The following is a 22,337-nucleotide window of genomic DNA, read 5'->3' as shown; positions in this document are numbered from 1 at the left end:
TTCAGGTCTTCTACTGTAAACGAGTGTCTTTTTCATGGTCTCCATGTAAAGAAATTCCTTGCTTAGCAATTAATAAGTATATTGGGGGAAACAGACTGCAAATAGCCCGTTTCTCCTTAAATTTTTGCCCTCTAATTGTAGTATCCCTCAGTGTATCCTGCCAACAACAATTACTGTGGTGTTTGCCTATTGGTGATATTCTACTTTACACATTTATTCACTGGAATTCTTCTATAAAGAAGAGCTGCCCCTTCTCATCTATGTGTTCAATTATTCATATCAGTATAGACTCATGGATATCTATTTTACTCTAGGGGTTATAATCCAATACTATCATTATTTATTTTATCATAAATTATTCCAGCTTTGCCATTAGGTGCGCCTTCAGGCTGGCTTCTGTGTTGCTCGGGAACACTTCCATGTGTTCTGGCACTACAAGCTGTGCCAGGCTCATCTGGTACTTTTCCAGCCCTGGTCCTGGAATGAACCACTTCTCCAAAAAACCCTTGATTGGGGAATGGTGTTTAGAAACCAAGATCCCGGCCCTGGGGGGTGCTTATGGCTATGTGGTGACAGTTCTTTAATGCCCTGTCAGTAAAAACAGCTAGGATGTATGTACCTCTTCCATGTATGTTTATTTATGTATGTATGTTCCCATCTATACCTACCATCCATCCATTCATCCATTCATCCAGTTAAGTTATGAGTTCGTACTGAAGTAAAGTGTTAGTCTCTCAGTCCTGTCTGACTCTTTGTGACCCCATGGACTGTAGCCCTCCAGGTTCCTCTGTCCATGGGATTCTCTAGGCAAGAATACTGGTCTGTCCATGGGATTCTCCAGGCTAGAATACTGGAGTGGATAGCCATTACCTTCTCCAGGGGATCTTCCCGACCCAGGGAAGGAACCTGTGTCTCTTGTATTGCAGGCAGACTCTTTACCATCTGAGCCACCAGCGAAGCCCGAGTTCATACTAACACCTCCAATTCTGATTAAATATCACAGTCATCTTAGTCTTCCCCTTTTGATCTGAAACCTCTTTCCCTGACCATGAGAAACTTGACTCTTCATCAGCCACAACATATTTACTTATTTGTTCAATCCTAGTGCACACATAAAGCAATTTCAGAATCACTAACCCAAACTCCTGTATGAAACACTGACTAACTGGAGTGTAACATTTATGCAGTTTTTTTGCATTTTTTTGTTTTTGTCTTTAGCCTGATAGTTTCCAGTCAAAGTAATGTTTCCCAAAGTCACTTATGTTAGATCATTTTTTTTTCCGCTGTACTCCTTGCAGTTGATAACTGTAAGCATTTGTGTTACATTGAGGGCCAGCTGTTACTGTGTGTATCCCATCTTGGGTATTTCCCACATCCTGGATGATTGGAACTGTTTGCTTATTTTGGGGGCAGGGGAGGTATGTGAACAAGAAACAGCATCACAGCCCTAAGTCAGTCCTGTACAAATTGTGGAGCCCAGGAAGGGCTGTTCCCTCCTGACCCTCACCACCCGCTTTCCCCTCCCTCACTCCTTCTACCCCTTTCTAATCCTCACCAAACCCTTCCAATTCTACTTTACTCCTCCTGCCACCTGCCTTTTAAAATACTTTCTACCCAGCTTGATTCACGCTCAGGCCTCAGCACATGTTCACTACACTGTATGTTAGTGAATTCTAATGACCCCTGAAATCCATTCTATGTCTGCAGTTTCTCCATTACATAATCAAACTGGACATTTTGACTTAATATGCTCAGCAGATGGCTTTGAGAGAAAAATCAGCTTTCCTTGATTGGGTCAGTTCTGAGATTGAATCTTGCACCCACTCAGGAAAGTATTAGCCCACAACAATGAAGCGTCTTACTCTTCTTGGATACAAAGGGCCGCAGGTAACTAGAATTCAGCCTGATGGGAATGTTTGGAAAACATTTTCAAATTTCTGCTACATTATTGGTTTCTTTTTTTTTTTTTTAATAGCATTTTTAAACAATTTGGTGGTATAAGGAATTATCTTTTTAATATCTGAAAAATGACAGGATTAAGGGGACAAAGGATAACACAAAGATTTGCAAAAGAAAAGTACAAGTAAGAGTGCTTTGAGGTTTTTTTGGGTCACACAACAACCTCTTTAATGCTCCAGTTGTTCATTTTCTCTGCAATCAGTATTTGATTTTCTGATTGGGAAAGGAAGCCATCAGAGATGAGTCAGTAAATGCAAAGCCAGCTTTAAATATCTAGGAAGTAAAGCAGAGTTTTGCAAATGCATATCCAAGGAGGAAATTGGCACCTGAGACCATGCACTTATTTTCATATTTGGAAAATGCTTGGCTCAAAACATGATAAAATAGAAAACTTTAGAATGAGGGTAATGTGAATTTTGAAGTCACATGCCATGGCATTTCCAAAGAAATTAATGTAAAACATTACATACCTGACTAATTCTGGAAATAACTATGGCCTTTCCATATGTAAGGAAACCAGCCCAGTGTCCTGAAAGTTTATTATAAGCTGTAATTAGGCCATCTACTTCGGTGAGGTTGCATGGGTGGGATTGTGGGCTTGAGGAATATGGGAAAGGTTATGGGCAACCCCGGAATCAATGTTTATTTTACAGAGGATCTAGGACTTCCCTGGTGGCTCAGATGGTAACGAATCCACCTGCAATACAGGAGACCTGGGTTTGATCCCCGGGTTGGGAAAATCCCCTGGAGAAGGGAATGGCCACCCACTTCAGCATTCTTGCCTGGAGAACTCTATGGATAGAGGAGCCTGGCAGGCTATAGTCCATGGGTTGCAAAGAGTCAGACATGACTAAGCTACTAACACTTTCTTCATTTTTCTGGATCTACAGTCTATATTGATCCTGAAAATATTTCGTCAGTTCAGAGGGTTTCTGTACCCTATTAGGGACATGGGATTCCAAGTTAAGACAGAGTTAGGGCTGAATCCTGGCCAGACCACTGATTGGGTCAGATAAGCTTACTGAGCCTTGGTTTCTTCATCTGTGTAATGGGCAGCTTTTAGTGGTATGAACATTAAACCCAGTGGGAAGCACTTACTAAGTGCCCAGCACAAAACAGGCACTCGTTGGTACACACAGCCCAGGGGCTAAGAGTAGGGGCTCTGCACCCAGCTGTGGGTCTGGGATGCTGGCTCTGCCACTCACTTGCTGTATGCCTTTGGAAAAGTCACTTAACCTCTCTGAGCCACTGAACTGGGAGTAGTAATCTGGAATGGAGATAATAATCAAGAGCCAACTCCCAAAGGGGGATGAGAATAGAGTAGTTGCAAGGATCAAATGAGTCAACAAGGGCAGAGCCCCCGTTAGAACCGGGCTAGGTCCACTGCACTCTGTATACCATCAGTGATCGCTATTAACTATAATTATTCAGTTAGCCCACTAGCAAAATAGAGACTGCGTGGTGGTGGAAGAGGACTATTACACAGAGTTCCAGGTCTGGTGCGGGGAGTTTGGAAGGAGTTGTATTGGCAACATGTGCCGATAGCTGCAGCGTCGACAGAGGCTTCCCCCCACCTTTGTCAACAGTGTGGGGGGATTTAACCCGCAGCAGTGAGGAGAGAAGCCGGAGCCCAGAGGACAAGAGCTATCACCCCCACAGGGAACACAACAATTTGACTTCAGGGAACAAACATACCCTGGCTCATATGCAAACCCTGCCCTGCAGTCAGCCAGACTCAAAATACCTGGTTCCAGAGCAAACCAGCCTTCACGGTGGGTGAGAGACTAAAACCTAGGGTGCTGGGTGTTCCCCTCCTTTCTATTGTAATCATTCATCCTCTGGCACCTTTATTTACATTGTGCATCTTCCATAAACGCTGTATTTCACCTCATGAGAAAAAAAAAATCAGTAGAAAGAGAACGAACGGGCTGTTCTGTCTTGATTTCTAAACATGCTAAGAAATGATCAGTTGTCACTGTATTGACACTGTGTTACACACAGAAGTAGCTATTTGTCCCTTATTCCACTTAAACTCATGCAGAAAAGCATGTTTCATTAATTTCCCAGGGTTTTTTTCCCCCCTAGATACAGCTCTGTCTCATCCTCTTTCTCCCTTCTTAAGGAACCAGCGGATATGAAGGGAAATGACATTCCAGGTTTCTAGCAGAACAATGCTACAGGTCACATGATTTTATCCTTGGTTCCAAGTCCAAGAATGTTTTCAACACCAAATGTTCTAACTCTTATGCAGGCAAAACTTACCCTGAACTGGTCCAAGTCTGTAAATCTTTAAAATGAATCTCACCAGGTATGAACATCATACACAGATTCCAACAGGCTGCTTGAGACCCCACAACAGGTACTATATGAAATACATACGATCTTATTCAGCTAAAACCTGCTTCCTCTCCCAAAACATAAGAATTTCTGAATTCTGATATGAATTAGGCCCCACGGTTTTCAGATACAGGACCATGGACCTGTAGGAGAATTCCTGATGCTGTTATGTTCCAAACACAAGTGAAGATAGTGGAAAGAAAATTCGAGACTTTTCTTTAAACCACCTTCTTCTTTTAAAAAATGAGAACTTGAGCTGACTTTCCTGGTGCTGATATCTCATGATTTAAAATGGGCAATAATCACTCACAAACTTCTCCCCCAATTTTGTCCTCCCCTCCAGCGACCACCCTAAGTGACACCCGAGGTTTTACAGAAAATACCCAACGGCACAGCATCTACGTAAGCAGATATGTGGGATCACCAAACCCATGCTCGTCCTTCTCGGGGGGCGCCTCTTGTCAGGAGCTATCCTTTGGAAAGCCTGGGCTGCTCTGAACCCCAGGCGTGGGGTTCAATCCTGCGCAGTGTGGCAAGCATTGACCTCTGTGGACTTCAGTCCCCCATGTGTAACCTGGGGAGCATTCCGCCTGCTCTTCAGGACTGCTGGAATGAAATGCACAAACATGCGCTGGCTGCTCTCCACACTCCCTTTCCCTCTGGCTGAGATTCGGTCAAAGACGAGTGACAAGGTGCAAAGCTTAAGTGATGAGTTACCAGGTGCAAAGCTTGGTGTTCACTTCTCTTTCTGGGGACAGGCTCAGAGACAGGTGGGCACTGACTGTGTGTTACAGGTGGGAGGAGATGGGCTTGTATCAAGGTCCTTGGACCAAACTTGGCATCAGAACCTGCAAGGAGCGCAGGTGTAAACAGAGATGGTGGTGTTGCAGGAAGGTGAGCTTTCGGGGACCCAGGGATCTGGTGGCAAAGACATCGTTTAAGGGCACTTGGTCACTCATCAGGGTGTGGCCTCGATGATTCAAGGTTTGGCTGAAACTGACAAAGCCCTAACGCTTGTGAACACTGTTTAAATCAGTGGTTCTCTGCCCTGACAGCCCAGAGACTCAACTAGAATGGCATTTTCAAAGGTCTGTGGGTGATTTTAATGTGGTGGTGGAGGGCTTCTGCCCAAAGACGGATGAATCCACTTAGATTTATTCGGGGCAAGGGAAGAAGGCGTGCTCTAGCTGTCCTGTTTCTCCTCTGTCTGGGGGACAGAACCCCCTCCTCACTGATCAGGAGAGGAAAAGCTCACAGCACAGGGCCCCAGGAGCCCAGGGTTTATCGGAAGTACACAGCAGAGAACAAACGTTAATGTTTAACTGAATAAGGGTGACTTGTGAATCCAGAACTTTCCTACCTGGGGCTCTCCCACTCCTGGTCGTCCTTGTCCTTCTCTTCTTTGGTGTCTCCAGAATGCGGGTGTTTCTGCACAATTCGCATCCCACCAGCTTTCACTGAAATGAAGACAAAGGGGTGTGATCAGTGTGAACACACAACCACCAGATGGCAGGGGAGCTACTCAAAGGTGTGTGGCTGACCCATGGCCCCAGGTCCAGACCAGCTGGCAGTGACAGCGATTAATCACGGAGAATAGTGCTATTATTGCCATTTTTGAGTGACTCAGTCACGGCTGACTCTTTGCAGCCCCGTGGACTGTAGCTAGCCAGGCTCTTCTGTCCATGGGATTGTCCAGGCAAGAATACTGGAGTGGGCTGCCATTTCCTTCTCCAGGGGATCCTCCCGACCCAGGGACTGAACCTGCGTCAAAGCCCCAGTACTACTGGGGGAGATTCAGAATGACAGGACACTCAGCCCTGTCTCATACTCTGGAGCCACTCGATATTTTCCAAGGCTTCTCTGTGTGTCTGGTCTCCTTTCAAGTGGGTAAGAGCAGTGGTGCTACCAGAGTACAAACCACATGGAGAAAGCGGCCGCCTGCTTTTAGGTTTTGTACAGGTTGTGATGCAGCAGCGGCCACTCCATCCCTGCCGGGGACATTTTCTCAAATGCCGACGGTGCTCTGATGGGGATACAGCCACAGGCAACACAGGACATCAGCCGTGTCACAGCCACAGAGCCCGCTCTGGTGACGACCTTTCCCGGACTGTGCTGTGAAACCCTGGGTTTGGCAGAAGTTAATTTCGTTTTTAAAAAACAGCCTTATGGACATGTAACTCACATACGACATGGTCCCCCTGGTTAAGAGTGTACAGTTCAGCGGTTTTGTGTATATTCAGAGTCGCACAACTGTGGCCACAATCATTGTTAAACAGGATCATCACCCTCAACAGAAACCCATCAAAGGTCCCTCTCCAATCCCTCCTCTCCCCCAGCTCCTAGCAACCAGTCATCTGCACCGGCCTATTCGGGACATTTGACATAAATGGAATCATAAAACATACAGCCTTTGATGACAAGAATTTTCTCTTAACATAACGTTTCCAAGGTTTGTCCATGTTGTAGCATGCGTCAGTACTTCATTCCTTTTTTCTTTTAAAGATTTTTTTTTTTTGATGTGGACCATTTTCAAAGTTCTTATTGAATTTGTTACAATACTGTCTTTGTTCTGTCTTGACCTTTTGGCCTCGAGAAATGTGGGATCCTAGTTCCCCAAGCAGGGATGGAACCCGCACATTCTGCATTTGGAAGGTAAAGTCCCAACCACTGGACCACCAGGGAAGTCCTTTCATTCCTTTTCATGGCTGAATAACACTCCACGGCATGGACAGACCACACTTTACAATCCACTCATCTGTGGATGGTCAGTTGTGCTTTTCCCACATTTTGGCTACTGGGAATAAAGCAGTTATGAACGACTGTGTATGTACAAGTTTTGTGTGGCCACATGGACTTATACCCTTATTTCCTTGGTACATATGTAGGAGTGGAACAGTTGAGTGACATAGTAATCCCACATTCACCCTTTTGAAGGATCTTCAAATGCTTTCCAAAGCCATGGCACTGTTTTACACTCCCACCAGAGGGGGTTCCAATTTCTCCACATGCTTACCAACACTTGTTATGGTGTTTCTTTTTAATTATAGTTGTTCTAGTAGGTGTGGTGTCTTATTATAGTTTGATTTGTATCTCCTTATAACTAATGTTAATACTGTTTTGCAAGAGAAAAAGCAGCAACAAAAATGGAGATTCTAGGATCTAGCAAGTGTGCAAAGAGCTAGGTTGAACAAATTAAGTGGCTTTCCTCAAGATAGATATTCTGCCTTTCGCATGTGCTGTAAGGTTCATGTGGGCACACAGAGTGTGCCGTCTTTCCCAAGTGTATTTGACCACAGAACGTCCCTCCTTCCCCAGTAATACTGGTTGTCATCCTTTAGGACTCCTGTATTCCACGGGATAAAGCTTGGAAATGCCGGCCTTATTTCCAAAAGCCAGTGTCACATGGCAGTTGACAGGGTTGTGTTTTAGGGTCAGCAAGTCCCTCCATGTCCTCAGCTGCATGGTCTCAGAGTAGTCAGCTGCTCACAGTCTCAATGCTTCATCTAGGTTAAGAGCCACGTCCTAAGTTGGAGAAGTTTAGATGAGAAGAGAAGCTATGAATCCTATCTCCCAAAGTCATGCTGTTTGGAGGCGAGGCCTTTGGAAGGCGCTTAGGTCATCAGGCTTCCCTGGTGGTTCAGATGGTAAAGAATCCACCTTCATTGAAGGAGACCTTGGTTCAATCCCTGAATTGGTAAGATCCCCTGGAGAAGAAAATGGTTACCCACTCCAGCATTCTTGCCTGGAGAATTCCAAGGACAGAGGAGCCTGGGGGACTACAGTCCATGGGGTCGCAAAGAGTCAGACATGGTTAAGCGGCTTTTACTTTCTTCCTTTCTTTTCACTTAGGTCATAAGGGTGGAGCCCTCATGAACAGGATTAGTACCCTCCTAAAGAGAACCCTGAGAGCTCCCTCACCCTTTCTGCCAGGGAGGACAGAGAATACAGCTGTCTGTGAACCAGAAGCAGGACATCACCAGACACTGAATCTGCTGTTGCCTTGACCCTGGACTTCCAGCCTCCAGAATGGTGAGAATGTCCACTGTTTACAGCCACCAGTCGATGGTATTCAGTTGTAGCAGCCCAAACAGACTAAGACAGAGGTGCACAGCAGCTTCCCAGCACTTAACAGAAAGCAGACTTTGCTAACTGAGCTCATGGTCCAGGGTTCGTATGTGGGGCTCACAGCACCACCCACCCCTCAACCTACCCACCCCCTCTCCCCGCCCTGCCCCAGGACAGCCACTCCACGTTCTGCCACAGCCCTGCTCCCATCACAAAGTATAGCCAGCTGGTCAGCCCACCTCCTTCAGTGTTTCAAATTAAGTTGTTCTTGTTGTTCAGCTGCTAAGTCGCGTCCGACTCTCTGTGACCCCATGGACTACAGCATGCCAGGCTTCCCTGTCCTTCAGTATCTCCTGAAGTCTGCTCAAACTCGTGTCCCTTGAGTTGGTAAAGCAAAGTTAAGTTGGACCCTGCTGAATTAGGAAAGCTCCGGACTGCTTTCTTTGTGATGCTGCAAACAGGAAGGAGAATGTGAGACACTTTGAGGCTTATACACGTCAGGTTTATTAGTTTTCAGTTTCCCTGGGAGAATTCAGAAAGCTGCTGATGGCTGCAGCATGGCCAGCAGTACACAGAGGCACTCGCTCAGAGGAAGGTAAAGCAGAGGCACGAGAAATAAAACACTGTTATTTAGTGACACGTCTGCGGGTCTGGGTTTGGGATGAGACTCTCCCTGCTGCCACTACCACTTCTTTTCCGTGGGGATATTCTATTTGTTAGGAAAGAAATACAATCCTGTCCAGTAATTCTCTCAAAAATCTGACTTCATCCTGAAAATTTTTGAAGTAGGAATAATTATCCTGATTTTGATTCCAATCATTTTATCTTTTCATTTCTAAAGCATTTCCCCCCTTGAATTCATGTGGTCTTTATTTGAGAGCATTTTACTTGTTTCCCATGTTTTTGATTCTTTTATATATTTAACCATTTTAGCCATGCCTGTCTTGTGGTTGTATATCTAATTTTTTTAGTTTAAATTTTTGGTTGTGCTGGGTCTTTGTTGCTGCCCACAGGCTTTCTCTAGCTGGGGCTGTGCACCTCTCTAGCTGTGGTTCACAAGCTTCTCATGGAGGTGACTTCTCATGTGGAGTACGGGCTCAGGAGTTGCTATTCACAGGCTCCAGAGCTCGGCTCAGAAGTTGTGGGGCACAGGCTCAGTCGCTCCACAGAATGTGGAATCTTCCCGGTCCAGGGATCAAACCAGTGTTCCCTGCATTGGCAGGTGGGTTCCTATTCACTGTACAGCCAGGGAAGTCCTATGTAATTGTATTATTATCAGGAGTCTTGCCCCCACTGTTTGCTTTTCTGAATCTGGCTCGTTTGGGGGGAATGTCTTCAGTGAGCCTCTGTCTGTGGGGATCCTCTGGGGGTGGTCTAGACAGCACCCCTTGGAGAGATGCTATGCACGCTTCTGTCAAACCAGGAGTAGGGGCAGCAGGAAATCGTTTTTACATCTGATTTCTCAGGATAGGAAAGACCAAACAGTGTAAATCTGAACAGACTGCCCATGTAAAGGCAGACCTGCAGTTACAAATTCTCAAGGAGACTCTGTTCTCCATCCGGAGGCCAGGCTGAAACACACCAGCTTCCTCACCACCCCACTGTCCTGCTGGACACTTTTTCCTGCACTCTTTCTCCATGGGTTTGGCCTCTGAGCACCCAGCTTGCAGGTGGCGTCTTGAGTTAAACGAGGCTGTGTGTGTGTTGGGGAGTGGGTGGGGGATTGCCTAATTGAACATGAGTGAAAGTCGCTTTAGTTATGTCCAACTCTTTTCGACCCCAGGGACTGTAGCCTGCCAGGCTCCTCTGTCCATGGGATTCTCTAGGCCAGAATACTGGGGTGGCAGGCGTTCCTTCTCCAGGGGATCTTCCTACCCAGGGATGGAACCCAGGTCTCCTGCACTGCAGGCGGATTCTTTACCAGATGAGCCTCCAGGGAAGCCCAACATGACTGCTGTTCTTATCAGAAGAGGAGACACCAAGTCACTTCCTGCCTCTCGTGGGCCCAAGGCTCAGGCTAACTATTCATTTAGTTTCTTCTTCGGATGTTGTTCCTAGAGATCGCCCTCACTTTGGGCTAAGATTTAAAGAAGAAAAAGAAAACAAAAATAACATTTTCAGGTTGTTTCTCAAGATTTCCAGGGTTATGAAGCCTGCCAAACTTTAATAAATGGGAGACTGAAAAGAAAATTCTACGTTTACATTATTTTTCACCCACTCTCTTGAAATGTAAGATTATGAATGCTTTTGTTTGAACAATAAGGCTGGAAGAATAATCCCATTAAATTTAAAAAAAAAAAACACATTTTCCTGCCCCATTTATCCCACCCCTACCCCGTGTCCATGAGAAATGGGTCAAAGGTGCTGTTATGAGTTTAACTATGACCTCCCCAAGTTCGTACGTTGAAGCCCTGATCTCCGGAACTTTAGGCCTGACTGGGTGTGGAGACAGGCCTCTAGAGAGGTGATTAAGGGGACTTCCCTGGTGGTCCAGGGGTTAAGAATCTGCCTTCCAAGGCAAGGGATCTGGGTTTGATCCCTGGTTCAGGAACTAAGATCCCACATGCTGCGGGGAAAACTAAGCCCAGGAGCCTCAACTAGAGAAAGCCCGCATGCTGCAACAAAGACCTAGTGCAGCTTAAAAAAAGAGAAGTAATTAAGTGAAAAAGAGGCTGTGAGGGTGGCCCTGAGGCTTCCCGGCTGGTGCAGTGGTAAAGAATCCACCTGCCAATACAGGAGGCATTAGGGAACGTGGGTTCAATCCCTGGGTCGGGACGATCCCTTGGAGAGGGGAATGGCAACCCACTCCAGTATTCTTGCCTGGAGAATCCCATTGACAGAGGAGCCTGGCAGGCTACAGTCCACGGGGTCGTAGACAGTCGGATATGACTTAAAAGACTTTACACTCACACACAGTCACACACACTCACACACACACAGGGTGGCCCTAATCTGATAGGGCTGGTCTTCTTATCAGAAGAGGAAGAGACACCATGGACGCACATGCAGAGAGGAAAGGCTACAGGAGGACACAGAGGGAAGGTGGCCATCTGCAAGTCGAGGAGACGCCTCAGGAGAAACTACACCTATTGGCGCCTTGATCATGGACTCCTGGCCTCCACAACTGTGAGAAAATAAATTTCTGTTGATGGAACCACCCAGTCTGTGCTATTTACTTTGTTATAGCAGCCTGCACAAACTAATAGAGATGTCCATTTAAAAATAATCTCTGAATCACTTCTGCTTGGCAGACAAAACACCTTGACACTGTAAGTCCCAGGTGTTCAACTGTGGCTAAAAGTAAAAAAAGGGTGCGCAACTCACTACAAAAGGAAGAGATGATGAATGCCAAGGTGATGTTCAAAATAATCAAGCCTTGGGAAGCTCACAGGGAGCCCGTCCACTCCTCTCTTGAAGTAAACACACACTCCCAGACTCACACCTCCACATCAGCACTTCATTTAATCTAGTTTATAAAAACAATTAACTTCATCAATCTCTCACAGTATGGGTGGTGATTAATGCAGCAATAAAGTGGCAATAATAATAATAACTCAAGGCTGAGACAGATTCATTTTAACTTGCACGACTGCCAAAAAATATGACAGCACATATTTATCGATTGTTTTATCATTGTCACTAGGACTCTTCATCAGTCAGAAATACAAAGGGAGAGTTACTTCTGCAGAAATCTTTGCAGGATTATTTGCAAATGCAAGTATTTTTCTGAGTAGTAAAAAACAAAACAGATTTTTGTTGTGATAGTTGTTATTCAAATATGAGCTTCAAATGTAAAGACTAACAAGCTTCCTCTTGGTAGAAGTCCTGAGCCAAAGTTAAGGCATGGATTCTGGGAGCCAGATCTCCAGGTTCAAGTCCCAGCTCTACATGTGTGTCCCGGCAGGTTGCCGGCACTCTGCCTCAGGGTCCCATCTGTGAAGAAAGGGTGGCAATGCTGATGACTGAGGAGGGAGCCCACCTGGAACACCCCCATCAGGGCCTGGCTCCCACAGATGCTCAACTCCTAGCCACTCTCACTCAGTAAAGTCACTCAGTTGTGTCTGACTCTTTACATCACCATGGACTGCAGCACACCAGGCTTCCCTGTCCATCACCAACTCCTTGAGCTTGCTCAAACTCGTGTCAATCCAGTCGGTGATGCCATCCAACCATCTCATCCTCTGTCATGCCCTTCTCCTCCTGCCTTCAATCTTTTCCAGCATCAAGGTCTTTTCTAAGGAGTCAGTTCTTTGCATCAGGTGGCCAAAGTATTGGAGCTTCAGCTTCAACATCAGTCCTTCCAATGAATATTCCAGGACTGATGTCCTTTAGGATTGACTGGTTTGATCTTGCAATCCAAGAGACTCTCAAGAGTCTTCTCCAACACCACAGTTCGGAAGCATCAGTTCTTCAGCATTCAGCCTTCTTTATGGTCCAACTCTCACATCCATACATGACCACTGGAAAAACCATGGTTTTGATGAGACGGACCTTTGTTGGCAAAGTAATGTCTGCTTTTTATTATGCTGTCTGGGTTTGTCATTAAACGGGTTTTAACACTTAGCATCCAGCACTCAGAGAGCCCTCCGTGTCCGAGTCCTTGGTGGTTTATCACCTCCTCCCCACTGTTTCCTCTGTGTAAAGTGGGGGTGGCAGGATCTAAGCACCGGATTGGTGAGTGAGCCACTCGCCCTCCATGGTGAGGGACTCCACCGCCTGGCAGCTGACCACTTCCAGGACTGTCCTCAGCCCCTCCAAAAGGAAGCTTTTGGAGAGTCGAGGACCTTGGATAACCCTTCCCACCGGATGGCGCCGCGTGCCAGGCCCTGTTCTAACCACCGGCCAGTTTCCACCCCACCCACTTCACCCTAACCCTATGGTGCAGACCACACCCCACCCCCACGAGGAGGGGAAGCCACAGTGAGCAAGCTTCTGACCCCGCCAGCCAGCGCCCTTAATCTCACCCCACAGGCCTTTTCCTGCTTCAATGTTCCAGGAAACAGAGCATCAGTGCTCCTCAGAGAGATGCCTCTGGGCAGGTTCTAGGCCCAGGAAGGCAGTGTGTTTGATGTGGAGAGCTCTCTGTGAAGCAGGTTTTCCTGCCCACAAAAAAAAGCAACGTGGGCGGAGGAAACAGCCTCCAGCTCGGACTTTGTCAGGGAGAGAAGCAACTGATGAAGATACTGCCCTGGGGCCTGGCAGCCCCTGAGGTGCTGGGGTGCCTGGCTGTGAAAGGGTTCCCAACAGACTGCTCCATACCCTCAACAGCAGGCTAGGAAGACCCACAGCTGCAGGTCGGGCAGGGGAACGAGAAGGGTGTCCCCAGCGGGCTTGAGACAGTAAGGCGCCCGGAGCCAAAGGAGGGGCCAGCCCTGGGGACCAGTGGGGCAGGACCCGTGAGCAGAGGCTTCCCTTTGCTCTTGCTGGGAAGAGCTATTGAAATCTGGTTCAAAGGAAAGCAAATCCACCTAAAAGAAGCCAAGAAAGGCTCTGAGAATTGCTCCGGTGAGAAAAAAAGGAAAGCAAAACAGAGACGCCCAGAGCTGCAGATCAGGGGTGAGAGAAATCCTCCCAGGTAGAGCAGCGCTGTGGCCGGAAAGCGAAGTGGGCACCAGACTGGACGGCCCTGGGATGGGGACAGTGGGTGGGACCAAGGCAGAGGGAGGCGGTCATTCTCCATTAAGAGGAGGTGCCCCACCGGGAGAGGGGTCTCCATGGCCAGCAAAGAAGCCACGCCTATCCGGGGAGGCTGGCGCCCCGAGCCAGGGGGATTCGCAAGGAGTGAGAGAAACAGGGGCAGCGGCTCTGAGTTAGAGGGGGCCCCTGGAGCTCCCCACCCCCCGCGGCCACGTTCAGTCCCCACAGGGGTTTTCTGCAATGGGTGAAAGGGATGCTTGCTTGAAAAAATGAGTCCCTGATACATTGCTGAACTTGCACCCCTGATGGTTTCCTCTCTGAGGAAACAGAGGATGAAAGAAGGTAAACTGCCATTCTCCACTTAGAGGCGAAACGTGTTAGGGTGGGAAGGCCCTTAAGTGACAGGGAGGAAGCTCACTCGCTCTCCAGAGGCAGGGTGTGATTCAGAGACCTTGTGCGTGGGCTGGACTAGAGAGGCCGGCCAGTCTTCCACACAGTGCAGGCTCCATCCCCTAGCGGCTGTGACCCAGAGGTCAGAGTGCCTGGTCATTGTTCAGTCGCTCTATCCTGTGCGCCTCTGTGACGCCATGGGCTGCAGCACACCAGGCTCCCCTGTCCTCTGCTATCTCCTGGAGTGGGCTCCAACTCATGTTCACTGAGTTGGTGATGCCATCCAACCATCTCACCCTCTGTTGGCTACTTCAACTTGTGGTCTCCATCAGGATCTTTTTCAGGAAGTCAGCTCTTCCCATCAGGTGGCCAAAGTATTGGAGCTTCAGCTTCAGCATCAGTCCTTCCAATGAATATTCAGGGTTGATTTCCTCTAGGATGGACTGGTTGGACCTCCTTGCAGTCCAAGGGACTCTCAAGAGTCTTCTCCAGGGCCACAGTTTGAAAACATCAATTCTTCAGTGGTCAGCTTGTGTGGTGACAGGGCCCACACCTGCCAGACAGTGACTGGTCCAAAGCTGAGGACTGGGAGAGGCAGATGCAGGGGAAACCCTGAGTTCAGGGAGGCTGGTTTCAGAAAGTCCAGGGAAGAGTGAGATCCCTGCCTCGAGGTTCTCGGGGACAGACAACCCGATAGTGTTCACCGACCACAACCCTAGTCTCCCCGCAGTGAGAGTGGGGCCATTTACCTGGGTTGTGGCCAATTCCGGGGAAAACAGACCACGGTAGGCAGGGTAATGTCCCCCTCCCCACCAAGCTGGCCACGCTCTAGTCCCCCACCTGTGAATACGCTTGGCAAGGAGGAATTAGGCTGTTAATCAGTTGACCTTAAAATAAGGAGGCTATTCTAGATTACATAGCTGGGCAAACTGTGATCACAAGGGGGACCTGAAATGTGAGACAGGGACACGGAAGCATCAGCGTGCCTACTGTGAGGAAGGCTGGACCAGCTGTTGCAGGTGGAGGAAGGGGCAGTGCACCCAGGAGCGTGGGGGTGTCTGGAAAGTAGAAGTGACAGAAATGGGGTTCTCCCAGGGAACCGCCAGATGAACCAGCCCTGCAAACGCCTTGACGTCTGCCCAGTGAGACTCATTTTGGACTTTTTACCTCCAGAACTGTAAGACAATAGAGCGGTGCTGTTTTAAACAACAAAGTTTACGGTCCTTTGCTACAGCAGCCGCGGGAAACTAACACAGTGACACATGTCACTTGCAGGTGGCACCTCGAGGCCCCGACACCTTGGCGTGCACTCAGTCCCCTCCGAGGAGGCCACACGCTGGGCAGGAGGGGCCTCGCCCTCTGCATTCCCCCCCCCCCCCCGGTTGGAGGGCCTCCTGGGAGAGAAATCAACCTTGACTTGTTCAGCCACTGCGATCTGGGGTTGTCTGTTACAACAGTGAATACATAATATAGCTGATATAACTGTAACTAATACAGGACCTGATACAAAAGTGGATAGTCCCTATACAAACAAGAGAGTCTGTGAACCTGGGAAGGCGAGGCCATTCACAAGACCAAGTAAGACTGCGGAGGCATCTTCTGAAATGAACAGGACACTCACAGAAGTGAGGAGCAGGAGGCATGTGTCAGCCAAAGTCTCAGAGCACAGAGGGAAAATCTTAAACACATCGTAGAAGTGCTTGGTCCACCCTAACTGGAAGCTCTTGAAAAAAAAAAGCACTGACTAAAAGGGTCCCTTTTTCTTCTTGGCATCTCAGGAGCAAAGGTGGGCTTCCCAGCTGGCATTAGTGGTAAAGAACCTGCCTGCCATTGCAGGAGACATAAGAGATGTGGGTTCTATCCCTGGGTTGGGAAGATCCCCTGAAGGAGGAAATGGCAACCCCCTCCAGTATTCTTGCCTGGGAAACTCCATAGACAGAGGAGACTGGTGGGTTACAGTCCATGGGGTCGCAAAGAGCTGGACATCGGCCATGACTTAGCGACCGAGCACACACACGCAGGAGCAAAGGAGGACACCTCTGTCCTGTATCTTCAAGCGCTGATCAGTGACTGGGTTGAGGATACTGGGGGTCGTGCTTAGCACACCTGTGATTTCACGGCTAATGCAATAAAAACCAAATCAGTCTTGCCTTTCTAGCAACAGAGTGGCCTGGATAATATGAAACCTCCAAAGGGAGGTAATTCAGGGGGAAGTATCACCCACAACCTTTTAAATGTATCCTGAATGATCAGTAGAACAGAGAACTGAATTATTTTGAAGTTACTAAAGAAAAACAAAGTGGTCTCTTTTCCACTATAATGAATAGAATCGTGTTTGTATTTCCATTTGACTCAGTTCTAGAAGGGACATAAAGTCTACTCCTGAAAGGAAACCACACATAAGATTAGTAACACTTCAAGCCATCATGTATTAGATTTATGAGAACTTTCCTGACATATGGTTTGCATCCCCTGGGAACTGGGAGGGGACCAGGACCAGCAAAACGTATGTCGCGAAGAGATGTTATTCCCACCACTGCCAGAAACCCACGGAAACTGGCAGGAGTGAGTCACAGTGAGGCTTGTCACCGAGTCCCCCTTTCTGCTGGGGATCAGCGTTCTGCTGTTAGATGAAACAGAACCTCAGTCACTCTGTTCATCTGTTATTTGCAAGAATTCCCAGAGAAGCAGCAGTCTCACCTCATCTCTCCACAAATATTTGGTCGCCGAGAACAGTGGCGAGCTCTCAAACATGAAGACTTGGCTACTTTGACAGAGGACCCAGCCACCAGCACATCACAGGATGCCAGGCAGTGCCCACCAGCACTGTATTTATTCACACAGTCCCCTTCCTCCGAGGCTCTTCAGGAGCCTCGTTAACCTCACAGCCTGGGAGGAGGACCTGGTGAAGAATGGAGCCCCTTTGAGAAGGGCTGCTGAGGTTCCAGGAGGCAAAGTACCCCCCTCAGGGAGCCCCCCTGAAGTCACTGTCTTGCGGGTGTCGGCAACACTCCAGAGGGCTTGGCCAGGGTTAAAAACAGCGTCGTCCCCTTGATCCCAACTGCAAGGTGACTGTTCGTTACTGCCAAGTGCTTAGAACTGACTGGTGAAGGGGAGCAGGCTGCCACCCCCAAAACCTGCCTCTTGGGCAAGTATGATTCTGAGCTGATTAAGAAACAGCACACAAGGAAAAGCTGGATACAGAGAAGTCACCCTTGCTGGGAACTTTTACACTCGTAGGGGAGATCTCCAAGTGTTAAGTGTCTCTTTTTCTCTGTACCAGGAAGAGAAATATGACTAAGTCACAGGAGAATCCTACTCTGCATAACGACCTTCCCCGGGCTTACCAGGCATTTCCTGGCTCCCTCCCACAAGGGGAACCTCCTCTCCTGGGCATGTTTTATTGTTAGTATTTAAGGTGGGGCTTGGGAGTCACTCATTTATCTTGAGCATCTCCTTTGTATACAGGAAAGATATATGTTATTGAACTGCTTCTTTTTCTTTATTAGTCTGTTTTTTATCCTAAGGGGGATCTCAGCCAGGAACCTAGAAGAATAAAGGGAAAGTGTGCACACATACTAAGTTGCTTAGCCCTGTCCGACTCTTTGCACCCCTCTGGACCATAGCTTGCTAGACTCCTCCGTCCCTGGGATTCACCAGGCAAGAGGACAGGAGTGGGTTGCCACACGCTCCTCCAGGGGATCTTCCCGACCCAGGGATCGAACCTGCGTCTCTTACATCTCCTTCACTAGCAGGCAGGTTCTCTACCACTAGTGCCACCTGGGAAGCACCCCATGCCCTGTAACACTCGGCAAATATAAGTTACGATTTCCATGATGCTGCTGCTGCCTAAGCTGGCTGAGAGTCCCGCCTGCACCACGAGGACACGCTGGAGACAGCTCAGCAGTGGAGGGAAGCTGTGGGCCTCTCGTGCCAGGGAGGAAGTGAGAGGCAGTTAAGAGGCTCTGGAGAAACTCACAAGCTATTTATTACGTATCACAAGCCAGGCCCTGCTCATCAACGGGACCCAGGCCCAGAAGCAAGGGGCACAGGCAGAAAGGTAGAGGTTGTGGGGTGCAGAGAAGCGTACCTGGCTCACAGAGCAATAATGAGAAAACACGAAAGAACATGAAGAGAGTCACAGAGGAGAATTTTATTGTTTTCCATCGCAGACTTAGGCACAAGATTTTGTTATCCAACTTAAGCACTTAATGAAAGTGTTGCCAATGTTTCAAGGCTGTTATTTTGATTTAGGAACTGGGCTCTGGGCTATCTGTGATGATTACCCTTTATTATAGTAGATGCTCTTTTTTCCTTTTAACATCTACTCTGCAGAACTTTCTGTTCTCTGGTCATGCTGGAGTAAACAAGACCACCCAGACCTTTCTGCCAGAAAAGGCTTCCACACAGAGGTCTCTGTGCGGTACTAACGGAGAGGCAAGACACTGCAACCGACGAAAGGTCTCTTTCTAACCTGCACCCCTGGGCCAGGATGCTAGGCCCTTCCTCCAGCTCTGGCCAAGTGTGACCATCCTTGCGAAAGGCACGATGACAGTGATGGCTTCCTTAGCGTCTCCTGCTGGACTGGGAGTGAGCTTAAGTCTCAAAGCCTTAAGAAGTCACTGCCTGAAGTCACTGGAGTTGTTTACCTGTGGCATTAACTGTCCCTGGGCTCCAATCCTATAGACGGTGACATTAAGAGCACAAAGGCAGCCCTGCCCTGCTACTTCCTCAGGGACCATCTGACACAAACCTCCCATTTCATGGATTAGGAAAACCGAGCCCTAAAGAAGTGACCAGCCTCAAACTCAGAACTCAAGTTCACTGCTTTGCCAGCACAAATACATTAGCTCCCTTCTCCTTGAACATAAATAAAATACTTAATTCATGATTCACACAGCCTAGCTGTTTACAATTCAGAGAAAACTCTGAGTCCTTCATGAAATTTCTCCCAGGGAGGTAATATCGACAGTTTATTCCTCCAGTCTTAAAGATCTCCATATGGCTGTCTCTATATGCAATTTAATTACTGCCACTTTGCTTTGGTATCATCCCAACACATACATTCTACTGCTACTCACTCCCTGGGAACAGGGGAGCCTCAGGCAGACTGCGGCTGAGGGTCACCAGTGTAAACGAAGGTGTTACCTCCTGCCCAACTGCCCAGGTCATCAGGCAGCTGGGCATGAACTCCCAGTGGTAGGACTTACAGGCCAGAGTTATCATGAAAGGAAATGCTTTGACATTCTTAACTTAAAACTGATTCAACACAGAGGCCCCCAAACTCTACTTTCCATTACAGTGGAACTGTTTTCTAAAATCCCACACCTCTCACACCCCACATGCATCGGTTAGCCATTTTTCTTTCCTGGTGCCTGTCTTGCTCTTGAGAGCTTATTTCACTAATGAAGAGTATGACCTACTCTGGAATGCAACACATGCTAAGGAACTGCTCTATTCACTGTGTGGAGACAAAGAATTAGCGCCCTATGGTGGGGGCGGCAGGCACAAATTGGGGAAATCTTTCCTTCAACAAGAAGATGGCATAAATGTTCCACAGAAAGCAGCCATGTTTGGCTCAGGCCTCTGTTACTAGCAGACTGAGTTGATACTCTTCACTAATGTGTGGAATGAAGACCCTAAAAATCCCACAGGCTTGCGCGACTGGGGGTCAGTCATCTCTAATTCCCTCCCAGTGCCCTTCCATATGGACTGATGGCCATTTCAAGGGAGAGGTGAAAAAAGCAATCGACCAGTTTGGGCAGATTCGAAAGAGCAAACAGGAACTGTGTTCAAAAGGGGGAGGAGACCATATGAAAATAAACGCTGCTCTGAGTCCCATTTTCGAAGAAAAAAAGACTCCAGCATTTAACTTCCTTGCCTCAGAAGTTTGGGATGTACAGAAGTTAAAAGCAAAAAAAAAAAAAAAAAACAAACAAACCACAAACCACACACAGAATCAAACCACTTTTGAGGAAAAGCAGAATGCGAAAGAAACTGGAGGGAGGGAAAAAAAGTCATATTGAGTGGTTAACGAAAAAAAAAAGATTTCCACTCCTTTGGTTCTTTTTTGTAATGCTGTCAGCCTACATTTAATCATCGCCAAGACGCTGAGAACTCTGTGATTTGTCACTGTTTTGGCTCCTCGTTTTCTTTTCTAAAGCATCTGTGCATTCTAAGGAAGCATTCACCGCCCAAACTTTTGGGGACACATTGTTCAGCTGGGGTTCTTTCAAGTCAGTCTAATCTGCACGCAACTCCCACGGACTTGCGATGTTTTCGCGTAAAGAAAACAGGTGTCGCCCGCGCGGGGCTGAGTCTACCTCAGACCGCACGAGTCGACCCATCCCGGGGCGGGTCGCTGCCTCCCCGCCCGGCGCCCCGAGCGTCCCGCGCCCCGCGCCCGCCGGTTCGAGCCCGCCCTCCGGACCCGCGAGAGGAGAGAAAGTGGGAACGCGTCCGTACCGGCGGGCGGGTGTCCAGCTTTCGTCTCCAGCTTCCCCTCGGGAGGCGAAGACATGGTGCGAAGCCGGTTTCAGACGGACCCGGACGGCGGCGGCGGGCTTGGGCTGCTGGGAGGGAAGCGCGCGAGCGTCAGCGCCGGGAGCGAGAGGCGCTCCGAGGCCGCGCACAGGCTGACTGACCGCGGCCGCCGAGAGGGGGCGCGGCCGGCGCGCGCCGACGTGGCACGGTCCCGCCCACCCGCGGCTGCGCAGTGGCGTCACCGCGCCCGCCCAGCCCCGCCCCGCCGGACCCCCCGCGCGCGGGCGCGCGCTTGTGTCCCGTGGACTGAGCATGCGCAGTCCGCGGCGCCACGTAGGACGCCAAGGTTGGAGGCTGAGGAGGAAGAAGGGGGCGCGGGGAGGGCGGGGCGTTGGTAGACGCCCGCGTTGCTGGCGGCAGGAGCGGGAGACTGGGTGAGCGTAGTCCAGCGGGAGGGTGGCACCGACGTGGGCGGTGCTCCGCCAGCCCGCCAGAAGGGCTGTGACCGTGGTGGGAAAGCTGAGCCTCCAGAGCTGGGCGTCCAGGCCAGTGGTGTGTGTCGTCGTCGGGGAACCAGCCCGTCAGCCACGTGTCCTCCGCCCCCCTCACACCTGGAGCCGCAGTTCGGAAATGAGACACCAGCGGGGACCGACCAGGGGCACGAGAATAGCCCGGATTTATTGAAGTTCAGTTCAGTCACTCAGCCGTGTCCGACTCTGCGACCCCATGGACTGCAGCACGTCAGGCCTCCCTGTCCATCACCAACTCCCGGAATTTACTCAAACTCACGTCCATTGAGTCGGTGATGCCATCCAACCATCTCATCCTCTGTCTTCCACTTCTCCTACCTTCAGCCTTTCCCAGCATCAGGGTCTTTTCAAATGAGTCAGTTCCTCGCATCAGGTGGCCAAAAATCAGAGTTTCAGCTTCAACATCAGTCCTTCCAATGAATATTCAGGACTGACTTCCTTTAGGATGGACTGGTTGGATCTCTTTGCAGTCCAAGGGACTCTCAAGAGTCTTCTCCAACACCACAGTTCAAAAGCATCAATTCTTCGGCTCTCAGCTTTCTTTATAGTCCAACTCTCACATCCATACATGACTACTGGGAAAACCATAGCTTTGACTAGATGGACATTTGTTGGCAAAGTAATGTCTCTGCCTTTTAATATGCTGTCTAGGTTGGTCATAACTTTTCTTTCAAGGAGTAAGCGTCTTTTAATTTCATGGCTGCAGGATTTATTGAAAAGATGCTGCAAACGTCCCCACCCGCCACCCCTGAGAGAGCGTGAGGCAGCGCTGTGAAGCCTGGAAACCTTAAAGGTCTTGGAAGGTTGAGCGTTTGTGCCCAAAGGATGGCTTTGCAATGGGTCTTGATTCTGTCCAAAGCTGAGTTGGTCTGGTGCACTGAATCTCATCCTTCTTGACTTCTCAAGCACTTTGCCACTACTCGTATCCTCTCCTGC

At 48.7% G+C, this 22,337-nt stretch overlaps 1 protein-coding gene across 1 annotated transcript in view; it reads right to left on the bottom strand.

Moving 5' to 3' along the window:
- DAP (death associated protein) overlaps positions 1-21,046 on the bottom strand; it is a 63,614-nt gene extending 42,568 nt beyond the window's left edge. The window contains exons 1-2 of the mRNA XM_061129329.1: positions 20,854-21,046; positions 5,657-5,753 (exon numbers count right to left, since the gene is read on the bottom strand). Coding sequence (XP_060985312.1) covers positions 5,657-5,753; positions 20,854-20,908 — 152 coding nt within the window. The 5' untranslated portion in view covers positions 20,909-21,046. The remainder of the gene's footprint in view (positions 1-5,656; positions 5,754-20,853) is intronic.
- Between the last annotated feature and the right edge of the window lie 1,291 nt (positions 21,047-22,337).

This window comes from Dama dama, chromosome 25, assembly GCF_033118175.1.
Source record: "Dama dama isolate Ldn47 chromosome 25, ASM3311817v1, whole genome shotgun sequence".
Taxonomy (NCBI): domain Eukaryota; kingdom Metazoa; phylum Chordata; class Mammalia; order Artiodactyla; family Cervidae; genus Dama; species Dama dama.
The sequence above is the reverse complement of the archived record's forward strand: the minus strand, read 5'-3'. Positions and strand labels throughout refer to the sequence as shown.